Raw genomic sequence first — 10,872 nt, forward strand, 5'->3', positions numbered from 1 at the left:
TTCCCAAGTAACCCAGGAGTGGCCCTGTGGCTGTGGGTGGCCGTCCGCCTCCCACCACGGTGCGTAGTACTACTGCCCTTAAGGGACCCCCACCGCCCCCACAGATGCTCCCCAGGGGGTACCGGCAGGGCGGTGCCCAGGCTTTCGGGGCCTAGCGGGGGCGAGGGGGCGGTCCCCGGAGCTCCGCCCGGCGCCTGCGCCAGCCCCTCCCCACGTGAAGCCCCGCCCCTGGACCGGGCTGCGGAGGCGGGGCCTGCCCGCAGCGCCCTGGCGAGCGCGGGAGGCCAAAGCGGACGCGCTCCCGCCACATAAACGCGCGCGCCCCCGCCGCCCCGCCCCGCCCCGCTCTTTCGCTATAAAGGGAAGGTGGGCTGCGAGCTCGCTCCGAGCTAGGTCTCGCGCCTTCAATCCGCTTCCATTTCTTGCTTCCGTAGCTCGTCAGACCTCCAGTAGCCAAAATGGTGCAGCAGATCGATAGCAAAGTAAGTGTTCCCTGGGAAGGCCAGGACGACACGCGCACCCTGCGGTGCCGGGAACGCCGGGGCTCGGCCTGGGACTGAGAGAAGCCCGGGCCTGGGCGCGCCCGAGGCTCTGGAGCTTGGCCTGGGGAGGCTCCATGGAGGGCGGGGTCGTGGTGCCCAGGACCTCTGGCGGATGCACGCGTGCGGGGAACGCGGAGTCTCCACACCTCACTCGTGCACCCCTACCCCGCCCGGGGAAAGGTGAGGGGATGGAGAGGGGCCGCCCATACCCCCATCCGTGTCTGGTTTCGGACCCGGACTGAAAGCTAGAGCACCCTCGAGGGCGCGGGGTTGCTGGCAGCCACTCCCTGGCAGATGTTGTGAGGACCCCCGCGAGGGGTGGGGTGAGCGCCTTGGAGCAGGTCTAGGCCCTAGAGCCCCAGCTGCCCCAGTCCCTGCGGGCCCTGAGACGGCGCTAGCAGTGTCCGCTCAGGGGGCGGGTCCCGGCGAAGACCCTCTGGCGCGTGCCCCAGGTGACTGCGAGACAGGGAAGGGAGCCAGGCCGCGCCCGCGGGACTCCTGCGGCGCACAGCGTGTTTCCGGCGGCGCTGGGTTTGGCATGACTCAGTCCCCAAGGCTGAGCCCGGGGCCCTCTGTAGCCCTGCCCATTCGTGATTCATCACTTCAGTAGGTTTTACTGAAACCAGGGTTCCCACTGGGTGTAGCCGCGTGGGGCTGGGTGCTCGTCGGGCCTTCGAGTACTCAGCCTGAGGTTCTGTCCTTTTAAAAATTCCCAAGGGAAAAACTTCTCCGTTTTCGAAACTTATGTGAGCCTGATACCCTCCAGATTGGAAAACAGTGCTTGTACTGTATGCGGCCACTTAACAAATGTTTGTCCAAAGGAGAGTCAGAAAGTGAGTTGGGAAATTGATGGATGAAAGACACCCCCCCCCCCCCCGCCAGTGTGTACCCTGCAAAACCCTCCACCCCATCCTGAGGATTTGAGCACCTGTTAGGTGCTGAATTGGCTTAAGAAACAGAAATAATGTTACAGTGCCTGTTATGGTCCCAGATCCTGTTGTTACTTTATTAGTAACTCACTTTTTTTCTCATATGCCGCCATTATTTGTTATCTTGTCCTTAATCAGTTTTTCTTATTGGAATCCTCATTTAATTGTGTGAGCTGTGAGCTTTTACATTAAAAATAGCAGCCTTCTCATTTGTTGCAAAGAGATCCTTAATAGTGTCTTGTTCCATGTCTGTTTCTTTAACACCTACTTTGTGTCAGACATTACAGTAGTTTGTGCCTGGGAAAAAGGTACTCTGTTCTGCAGTGTCAGGCAGCCTCTTCAGACTAAATCAGCAGGTGAGAGCCCAATAAAGGAGCCAGAAGGCCTCTGAATGGCCTATATTTGCTCAGAATGCATCCACTGCAGACAGGAAGTTGGTCTGGTTCCTCGACCACACTCGTTGGGCCCTCCCTGTTTGGGTTATAGTTATGTCACCTTCCTCCTTTCTCCAGCAAGGGGGATGGAAAATTCATTACTTAAAACAGAACCACACCTTGGGCCCCAGGGGCCCGGGTGGTGTTCAGTTGATCTTGTGATCTAGAGTCATCCATCAAAAGTTAACTAATCTGGTTATTTGTAAATATTAGATATATATTAAATGTTCATCCTGATGAGCTAAAGTTGGTGCCATTGGCCACCTAGAACACCTGCTTCTGAAGCACTGCATGGGTAGTTTGGGTTCGCTAGGATCTGTCCCAGACACGAGTGGCATAATGGGCTGTAAATGTGGTGGGAAAGAAGAAATAAAGAGTTGGGTTGCTTTTAAAAAAAAAAAAAAAAAAAAAGACTTTGACAGCTACAGCTACCACTTACTGAACTGCTACACACAAGGACTTGGCTAAGTAATAACTCATGGTTATTACCCTTGAGTTGAATATGTTTTAAGAGTTGTTAGACTGTTCTTTTTAATCCACCCCAGCTATGTTTTGTTTCCATATTGTTTGTGTTAGGAAGTAATAGGGATGTTTTATCAATCCCAATTGTCAGTTTCTGGGAGCTATTAGCTTCTTTTTTAAAATTTTTTCTCCTAGTACTGGAGATTGAACCCAGGGAGGGCCTTTGCACACTTTACCTACCCCCCCCCCGCCCCCACCCCCTTAATTTGAGGCAGGATCTTGCTAAGTTTTTCAGACTGGGCTTGGATTTGTAATCCACCTGCCTCAGGCATGTGCAGCCACACTGAGGTGTAACTGGCCTCTTAGTAAGGTAACTTTGAATTATTTTCAAGCCAGTATTTACAAATACTTTAGGGGAACCTGAGGATTGGAGGAGAATTTGTGTGTGAAGTCTGCTTACACCTGGCTTTTACTCATATTGAGCGAAAAGTTTCTGTTGTTCTCTGAATTTCAGGTAGTTTTGATTGAATTTGATTCAGATGTGTTTTCAGGAAACTTTGAGGATATTTGAAATACTGTTCTTTCTGTCTTGAAAGTTAATCTCAAGTTTTTACCGAAGGTCAACCATGATCATAGAAAGAACATCTCTACCAGACAGACCAGACATTGTTATTCCCTGACCTTTTTCTACTGTCTTACCTGAATTTTACAGTGCACACTTCAAAAATTGAAAGCTTTGAATGAAATTCATCTAGAACAATCAGTAGTGGTTGGAATAGTAATATCCACACTTATAATTTGTTTTCTGCTGATCCCAACCTCTCCCGCTCCTCAACCCCTACCTCCACACACAAAGGTGGGTTGGTGGACTTGTATAACTGAAAAAGTTACAGAAGGCATCATGCTGGACATGGTGATACATGCCTGTAATTCCAACATTTACAGCAGGCTGAGGCAGAAGGTTCGCTGTGAGTTCAGGGTCAGCCAGGGCTACATGGCAACACCCTGTCTCAAAAAAAAAAAAGTCATGTCATACCATTTTGCAGTGTTCTCAGGAATACCACTTGTGAATTGTATCCCCCAAAAATATGAGGTAGAAATTTAAAATCTAGAAAAATAACTACCCCCTGAGAATCCACATTAGTTTTTGATTCTAGTGTGAGTGTATTTTAACCTCACAGTATTTTATTTACTTTTCTGGACCAGATCTAATATGACTCAACTTGGAGGGTAGGGAGAGGGAGGAGTGTTGTTTTTTTATTAAGCCAATTTGACCAACATTTTTTTCCTGAAAAAAAGAAACTGTGTAAACCTCAGAGATGTTTGTGGGTTTTTTCTGTTGTTTTTTTGTTGTTGTTGTTTTTGTTTGGTACCGGGGATTGAACTGGGGTCCTTGCAGGCGGTGAAACCACTGAGCTAAATACCCGGCCGGCCAGATGTTTGTGTTTTTATCTTTGTTGTTCCTGTTTGGGTTTTGGTCAGCACTAAATGACTAATTGTAGTTAAAAATGTGTCCCTTGTAACTAAACAATTAGGTTTCTAGGGTTACAGTATCAAGACCATTGGTAAATAATTCAGAGAGTTTGTGGTAAGGGATTTCTTGATCAGTTTTTCTGGGAATTTAACATGTGTTCCATATGAAAAATAATATGTACAAAAAATTTCCGGGCCAGGGATTTAGCTCAGTGGTTCCACCGCCTGCCTCGAAGGCACAAGGTCCCGAGTTAAATCTCTGGTACCAAAAAAAAAGAAAATTTCCTTCCCAAAGAACTTACACTGTGGTTCATTCCATAAACAGTGAGGGAATAGTTTTGAGCCAAAGGGCAGAAGTCAAAGGTGAATAAGCAGTACAATCTTAAGCCTGGACACTGGGTTAAAAGAAAGAAAATAAGCTTATACCACTGTGAGTGCCTGAGTATTAGAAGTTTGGGTTTTTTTTGTTTTTGTTTTTTGTTTTTGAGTATTGGATTGGATCAGATATTCCAAGTGTTAGCTTTGGGAGAGGGGGTAAATAACATGTATTTCCCTTGCTAAATCTGTGTCTGTGACTTTTTCAATTTCAGTGACCCCTATCAATCCATAAGAATCCAGTGTCTACTGTATACCTACATTTGATACAGAAAAATTTTCCATATAAATATTAATTTTTATTTTTCTTTCATTTGCTTCGTTTGAGTATAACTTAGCCAGTTCATAACATTTTATAAGCTATTCATGAAGTCGTGACTCAGTATACTATACATATGTTTTGTTTCTTCTTGTCAAGTGTTACCTGCCAATGGTGCATAGGATTCCTTCCAACCTAGTTTATTTGCGTTGTGTGAGGGGGGGGTTTGGTGAAAAGTAGGTTTTGAAAGCAGAATCTCTAGCTTGTGTTTTGTATCATCTTATTGAGTTCTCAAGACTTTTGAAAATGAACTACTGTATTTAACATAAGATTTTCTTTTTTTCTTTTTAGGAGGCTTTTCAGCAAGCCTTGGCTGCTGCAGGAGATAAACTTGTAGTAGTTGATTTCTCAGCCACATGGTGTGGGCCTTGCAAAATGATCAAACCTTTCTTTCATGTACGTACAAGAGATTTGTGATTTTTGGGTTGCTGGTCACAAAACTAGGAGAATAGGATAGTTTGGGGATTTTTTGGATCATTGGTTGAAAATAATAGATAATGTCGGTGTAGTACATGGAGCCCATTTAAGACAACTTTCAGAAGTTAATTTCCTTCATTTTAACTAGCTTTACTTTTTTTCAAGTTGAAACACGCCCAATTGGAAATTCAGTGCTCACAGTCAATGTGACAAATTATCTTGCACTAGGAAGAATTTGATTCAGAGGAAAATATATGTTCCTTATGCTTAAGATCTGCCCCTAGTTTTCTACTGAAGAAGCTTAAGTGTATTGATTGCCTTTGCCTAATTCTGAATCTTTTTTAATTTTCAATTTTAAATTTTCTAGTCCCTGTCTGAAAAATATTCCAACGTGTTGTTCCTTGAAGTAGATGTGGATGACTGTCAGGTACGAAGCTGAAAATTCAACATACTGCTGATCTTTTCAAATTGGACTTTGTATCTGAATTCTGCAAGGCTTTTCTCCCATAAATATATCAGATAATACTAGGACAGTAACCCTGTCTAAAACATTCTATTTCAGAAGAACAGATAATTGGGCCAATTATGGGCTTAATCCCAGGTATGGGAAGCTGTGTCTATCACGGCCTAAAACAAAGCATAAAAATGGATGAGGTACAGGTGATAGTGGCTTCGGTATCTTGTCACTTCCTTACCCATCTAAAACCCTACATCTGTCTACCATTCTGAAATCCTCAATAAGTAAAAATTGAATTTGACTACAATAAATCCATAGATGGTATGACCGAATTGTGAGGACACTTTAAAGGTTGTTTATGAACTTTTCATGGCACAGGAATGGATATTCACAAGCCTGTTCTAGTCTTGGTTGATTTTAGTCAGTGGTGCCTCACACACACCTGTAATCCCAACATTAGGAAGCTGAGGCAGGGGGATTACAAGATTGAGCCTGCCCTGGGCAATTTAGCCAGACCCTGTCTCAAAAAATTTTAAATCGGGCTGAGAATTTAGCTCAGTGGTTCCACCGCCTGCTGCGCAAGCGCAAGGACCCGAGTTCAATCCCCAGTACCAAAAAACAACAACAACAAAAATTTTTAATCAAGGCTGGGGATATATAGCAAAGTGCAAAGGCCCTGGGTTTAATCCTCAGTGCTGCAAAAAAAAGAAGAGGGGGAAGAAAAACTCAGTTGCTTTAAACAAAAAGTACCTTAGAAAGCTAAGAATAATTGAGGGGAGATTCCAGGGTTGGTTTTATTTAACAAAATCTTATTTTGTGCTTAATACATACCTGTGTGCTTCACAAGTATTAACTCATTCAGTCCTTTGCGTTATCAGTGCTGACTCAGATGAGAAAATTTAAACACAGACATTGTTGTCCCTGGAGTTGCATAGAGTACGTGGCATAGTGAGTGTTTAGGGCGAGGTAGTCTGACTCCCCTTTGCTTACTCTTATCTACTGCACTTCAGAGGATGCTGTCTTGGGGTAGGCGCAGATCTGGTCCTTACTTGTGAGCTTGCCTCTCACACAGCCCGCAGAACTGGGAGAGCTGTTCAGGATGCAGCACCTCGTGCCTCTTTACAGATGAGTAAATGTTTTCACTTAGGATAGTGTGATACAGCAACAAAAGTGCTGAACCTGGACTCCAATCCTGGCTCGCTGGCTTCTGCTTTAAGCCAGTCTTCCTTCTTCCTTGAGCCTAAGTTCTTTCTCTGCCTGCCCCATTAACCTCCCAAGGCTGCCATTCACTAAGTAAACATGGAATGGCTACTAAAGGTGCTGGAGGGTCACTTCAAACTGGTACACGGCCATCCTCTCTAACCATGTGACAGCCCACCAACATCAGATGCTGCTTCTCAGCTCATTTTCTGCCTGCCTGGAAAGACACCTACCTGCTTTTGTGCTGTCCTATGTGGTCCATCCTTTCCTCTCCTACTTTACTAACTCCTAGTTAATCTTCACGTCTTATCTTCCATGTACTTTCTCCAGTTACTCCCCTTTGTGCCCCAGACAAGCTTTGTGTTTCTTCCTTTGTCCTCATGATGTTCTTTGCTGCCCCCCCATTTGCTTCTTGCATTTATGGTAGTGAAATGGGACAGATTCTGTATCCAGACCACTTGGTTTATTCCGTAGAGACTTGGTTACGTCGTTTACCTCATGTGCCTTAGTTGTATCCTCTGTAAAACAGCAGTTTCATCAAGTACCATTGTTAAGTGAGGTACTGAGAAGTGCTTAGAACAATGCCTGGGATGTAATGAGTACTATGTGAAGTTAGGGTATTACACAAGTTAAGATTTCCTAATCCAAAATCTAAAGTGCTCTGAAGTCAGAAACATTTTGAATGCTGAATTCATGCTCAAGATTGAGCAGCATAGAGATCCCTAAACACTTGAGCAGGAAGAAATTATCTTGTAGGTATCATAGGTTCAAATGGACAGTTAAAGGCCTCCATGTGTAAAAGTCATTTTATATTCATACAAAAATATGAGTACTGGGAACATGATCAACTGAACATATTTCTTTGGCAGCTAATAGGGTATGATACTTATTTTGTAAATAAAAACAAAGTAGTTTAGACTGAAATACTTTGCAACCTTTGGGAATGCTGTATGTTTCAATTTTGAAAAGAAGAGTCAGGAGTGAGTTAATAAAAGTGCCAAAAGCATACTTAAAGTTATTTTGGCTCTATGGAGGTTTAACCTAGCAATCAATAAAATTAAATTTTATAAGGTAAACACAGTCCTATTTGTTAATCAAAATCTGAGATTGGGCAAAACTATCCAACTCTGAGGGGCTCCATAAAATATTTTAGTAGATGAGAATACTGTGTTTCTGGATATTTACTCAACATTAATACTGTGTCAGTATGCCTAGATTTATCTAATGTTAACCCAACTTCAACCTGACTTTTTAATTGATCATGACATTCTGAAATAGTATAGCCAGGAAAATCCTAGATTTTTAAAAAATAAAATAAGGAGAACAGTTAACAGAAGCTTCATAAAAATAAACTACATATTAACTGCATTAATTTTGTGGTTCTGTAACCAGAGTAGGTGAATTGCTAGAATAAAAAAGTCCAGAAAAATAAAAGCAAGTCTGTTTACCCATATATTAACAATTACTCACTTAAGATTAAAATGTTGCATCTCTACCTCATTCTTTATTTCCCAATAACTCAAAAAATATAAAGATAGGGCTGGGGATTTAGCTTAGTGGTTCTGCTGCCTGCCTCGAAAGCACAAGGACCCAAGTTTGATCTCTGATACCAAAAAAAAAATATATATATATATATCAAGATAAAAAGCCTCGAATGTATTAAACATGAGAATGATAGGCACTGTACACACACACCATCTTAACACTTTTTCTTCTTTGACTATTGAGGAAATGGCCTGGGAAAGTTCGGTCACAGCTGAAGTCTAATGCAAAATTTATAAAGCTTGTGCTTTTAGTGGGTGGGATGAGGTAGGGCTTATGGATTTGATTACATAACAGTCTTAAACTAGGTGGCAAGAATCATGATAAATATTGGTAAACTAATAGAAGTTGCTTTGAAAGGAGTTGCCTAATAGAGATTTTTAAATAAGCATACTCTTTCAGCAGTTCTACTTTCAAGGTTGATGGGGGATAGATGAGCTAGTGTATAGAAATATTTACATATGAAGATTGAAAATGTTTACAGTAGGTAAAAATCAAAACCATTTACATACTCAGCAGTGAGTTGGTAAAATGACAGTAACTGCTATGGGAAGGTAAAAATGTGTACATGTATATTTTCATGGGCAAAGGTCCATTAGTGTGTACATTCTCTCTGTATGTTACAATGCATAGCACATGAGTTGCATAAAGAAAAGTGGGTGTAAATCATCTTGAGCCCAGAAATTCTACTTTACAATTTTTGCCCTAGGGATATGTCAATTTATTCACAAGGATGTGCATATTGGAAATAACCTAAAAGCCCAGTTTGGGGGATTAAATTATCCTGTAGAATCCAGTGTTGCCTGTCTCAAAACATTTGCAGTGCTTCTCCGTGAGGATCCTTTTCCTAGTTTTTATAATATACTTGCATTTTCTTGAAAATTAAACAGTTGCACGGTTGCAAGAATACTCATCTCTGGCTGGATGGTATAAGATGTACCAAATCTGACACCATGACTCTAGCAGTAGCACTTTGATTATCATCATCTCTGAATTCATCTCCCATAAAAGTAGAAAAATAATGAGCAAGAACTGCTATTTTGAGAAAGAGTGAAAATACAATCCTGAATCTACATAACAGCAGAATTTATTGCTTCTTTAAGATAACAGCCAGGTGTGGTGGTGCACACCTATAATCGTAGCTGAGGCAGGAGGGTTGAGGCCATCCTGGGCAACGTATTGAGTTTAAGGCCAGCCTGAACTATTAAGCTGAGACCCTGTCTCAAAAAAAAAAAAAACAGCCAACAATCAAATTAAACAACATAGTGAATCACTGCATTGTAACTAATCCAGGTAGCATTCTGCCTGTTGGTTCCCCTTGAAGGAGATAAGATATTAATAAGAATTTTTAATTGAGAATACAACCAGTTTGACTTTAGTGCTGCCGTTATAGTCATTATATTGATTTTTATGTGCTAAAATGTGTACTGTTGCTGAGGTGTGGCGATGTAACAGGTACTGTCCTGCTCTACCCTTCTCCCCAGGACATTGCTGCAGAGTGTGAAGTCAAATGCATGCCAACCTTCCAGTTTTTTAAAAAGGGTGAAAAGGTATGTGCATCTGACCTTTAAGAAAGCTAACTGGGCAAAAGGAAAACTCACTGTGAATGTAAATGAAGAAACAATTGAATTGCTTACCCCTTCACAATATTAAGCATGTTGCCATTTTCTGCATTCAAGAATATTTACAGTGCGTTTGGTGGTGCATGTTTATAATCCCTGTACTCTGGGAGGCTGAAGCAGAAGAATCACAAGTTCTAGCCCAACCTGGGCAACTTAGTGAGACCCTATCATAAAAAATAAAAAGGACTGGAGATAAAACTCAGTGCCAAGTCCCTGGGTTCAATCCCCTGAAGCGCAAAAAAATAAAAAATTAAATATGTCATTTTTGTTGATTTAAGCACATAGTGTGATAGCTACTGGAAAACTGACCTTTCAACTGGGAATGGTGGCACACGCCTGTAATCCAAGCACTTGGGAAGCTGAGGCAGGAGGATCACTGGGAGTTCAAGGCCAGTCTGGGCTACATAGTGAGTTCAAGGTCAGCCTGAACTATATAGTGAGACCCTGCCTCAAAAAAAAGAGAAAATTGACCTTTTTAAAAAACTAGACAATAATTCCCTGTGATTAATGCTTCATGTCTAAGTATGTAGGATTCTTAGACTTGGACAGGTCATTTATCATTGTGAAAAAGTATTTGTGGTAAAAGTTTTTCAAAATTGTACTTGAGGCTGTTGGCTTCTCGAAGATTTTTTGGTTTTTTAATTTAATACATGTTAATCTGGGAACTTTATTTTCAGTAAGATTATGCTTTCTCTTTCCGCCTCCCATTCTGTGATCATATGTTTAAAAAAAGTGGTTCAATGCTATATCTAATGTCAATTCAATATTCTCTTAACAGGTGGGTGAGTTTTCTGGCGCTAATAAGGAAAAGCTTGAAGCCACCATTACTGAATTAGTCTAATTGTGTTTTCTGAAGAATATAATGAGCTATCCACTGTGTAAAACTTTTAATTTTTTTTATTTACGAAAAATATGAAGTATGGAAACTATATACCCAACTGCCATCTGATTATAAATGACAATAAAATATTAATTCTACCCTTTTTAAAACTGGTGTCTGAATAGCTTTTAAAATAAATGAGAAAAGGCCATTTATTGTCCTAATTATTTTTATATATTCTTTAACATTAGTAACCTTGTTGCCATTGATTGTCACAAGA

The 10,872-nt window shown here is 41.8% G+C and overlaps 1 protein-coding gene across 1 annotated transcript; it reads left to right on the top strand.

Annotated features, from left to right (window-relative positions):
- The first annotated feature begins 264 nt into the window (after nt 1-264).
- Nucleotides 265-10,803, top strand: LOC101717182 (thioredoxin). Its single transcript, XM_004848138.4, has 5 exons — nt 265-482; nt 4,826-4,930; nt 5,319-5,378; nt 9,635-9,700; nt 10,551-10,803. The coding sequence occupies exons 1-5, from the start codon at nt 459-461 to the stop codon at nt 10,611-10,613; spliced, it is 318 nt and encodes a 105-aa protein (XP_004848195.1). The 5' UTR covers nt 265-458; the 3' UTR covers nt 10,614-10,803.
- Nucleotides 10,804-10,872: the final 69 nt, after the last annotated feature.

Source organism: Heterocephalus glaber, unplaced genomic scaffold (genome assembly GCF_053883595.1).
Source record: "Heterocephalus glaber isolate CG9 unplaced genomic scaffold, H.glaber_assembly_v1.0 deba00001481, whole genome shotgun sequence".
NCBI lineage: Eukaryota > Metazoa > Chordata > Mammalia > Rodentia > Bathyergidae > Heterocephalus > Heterocephalus glaber.

What these genes read in the sequence shown, in the direction of transcription:
- LOC101717182 (XM_004848138.4), top strand. Translation starts at nt 459, where the DNA reads ATGGTGCAGCAGATCGATAGCAAA. An exon ending in TGCAGCAGATCGATAGCAAA is followed by an intron (nt 483 to 4,825) that starts GTAAGTGTTCCC and finishes TTTTCTTTTTAG; the next exon opens with GAGGCTTTTCAGCAAGCCTT. An exon ending in TTTTTAAAAAGGGTGAAAAG is followed by an intron (nt 9,701 to 10,550) that starts GTATGTGCATCT and finishes TTCTCTTAACAG; the next exon opens with GTGGGTGAGTTTTCTGGCGC.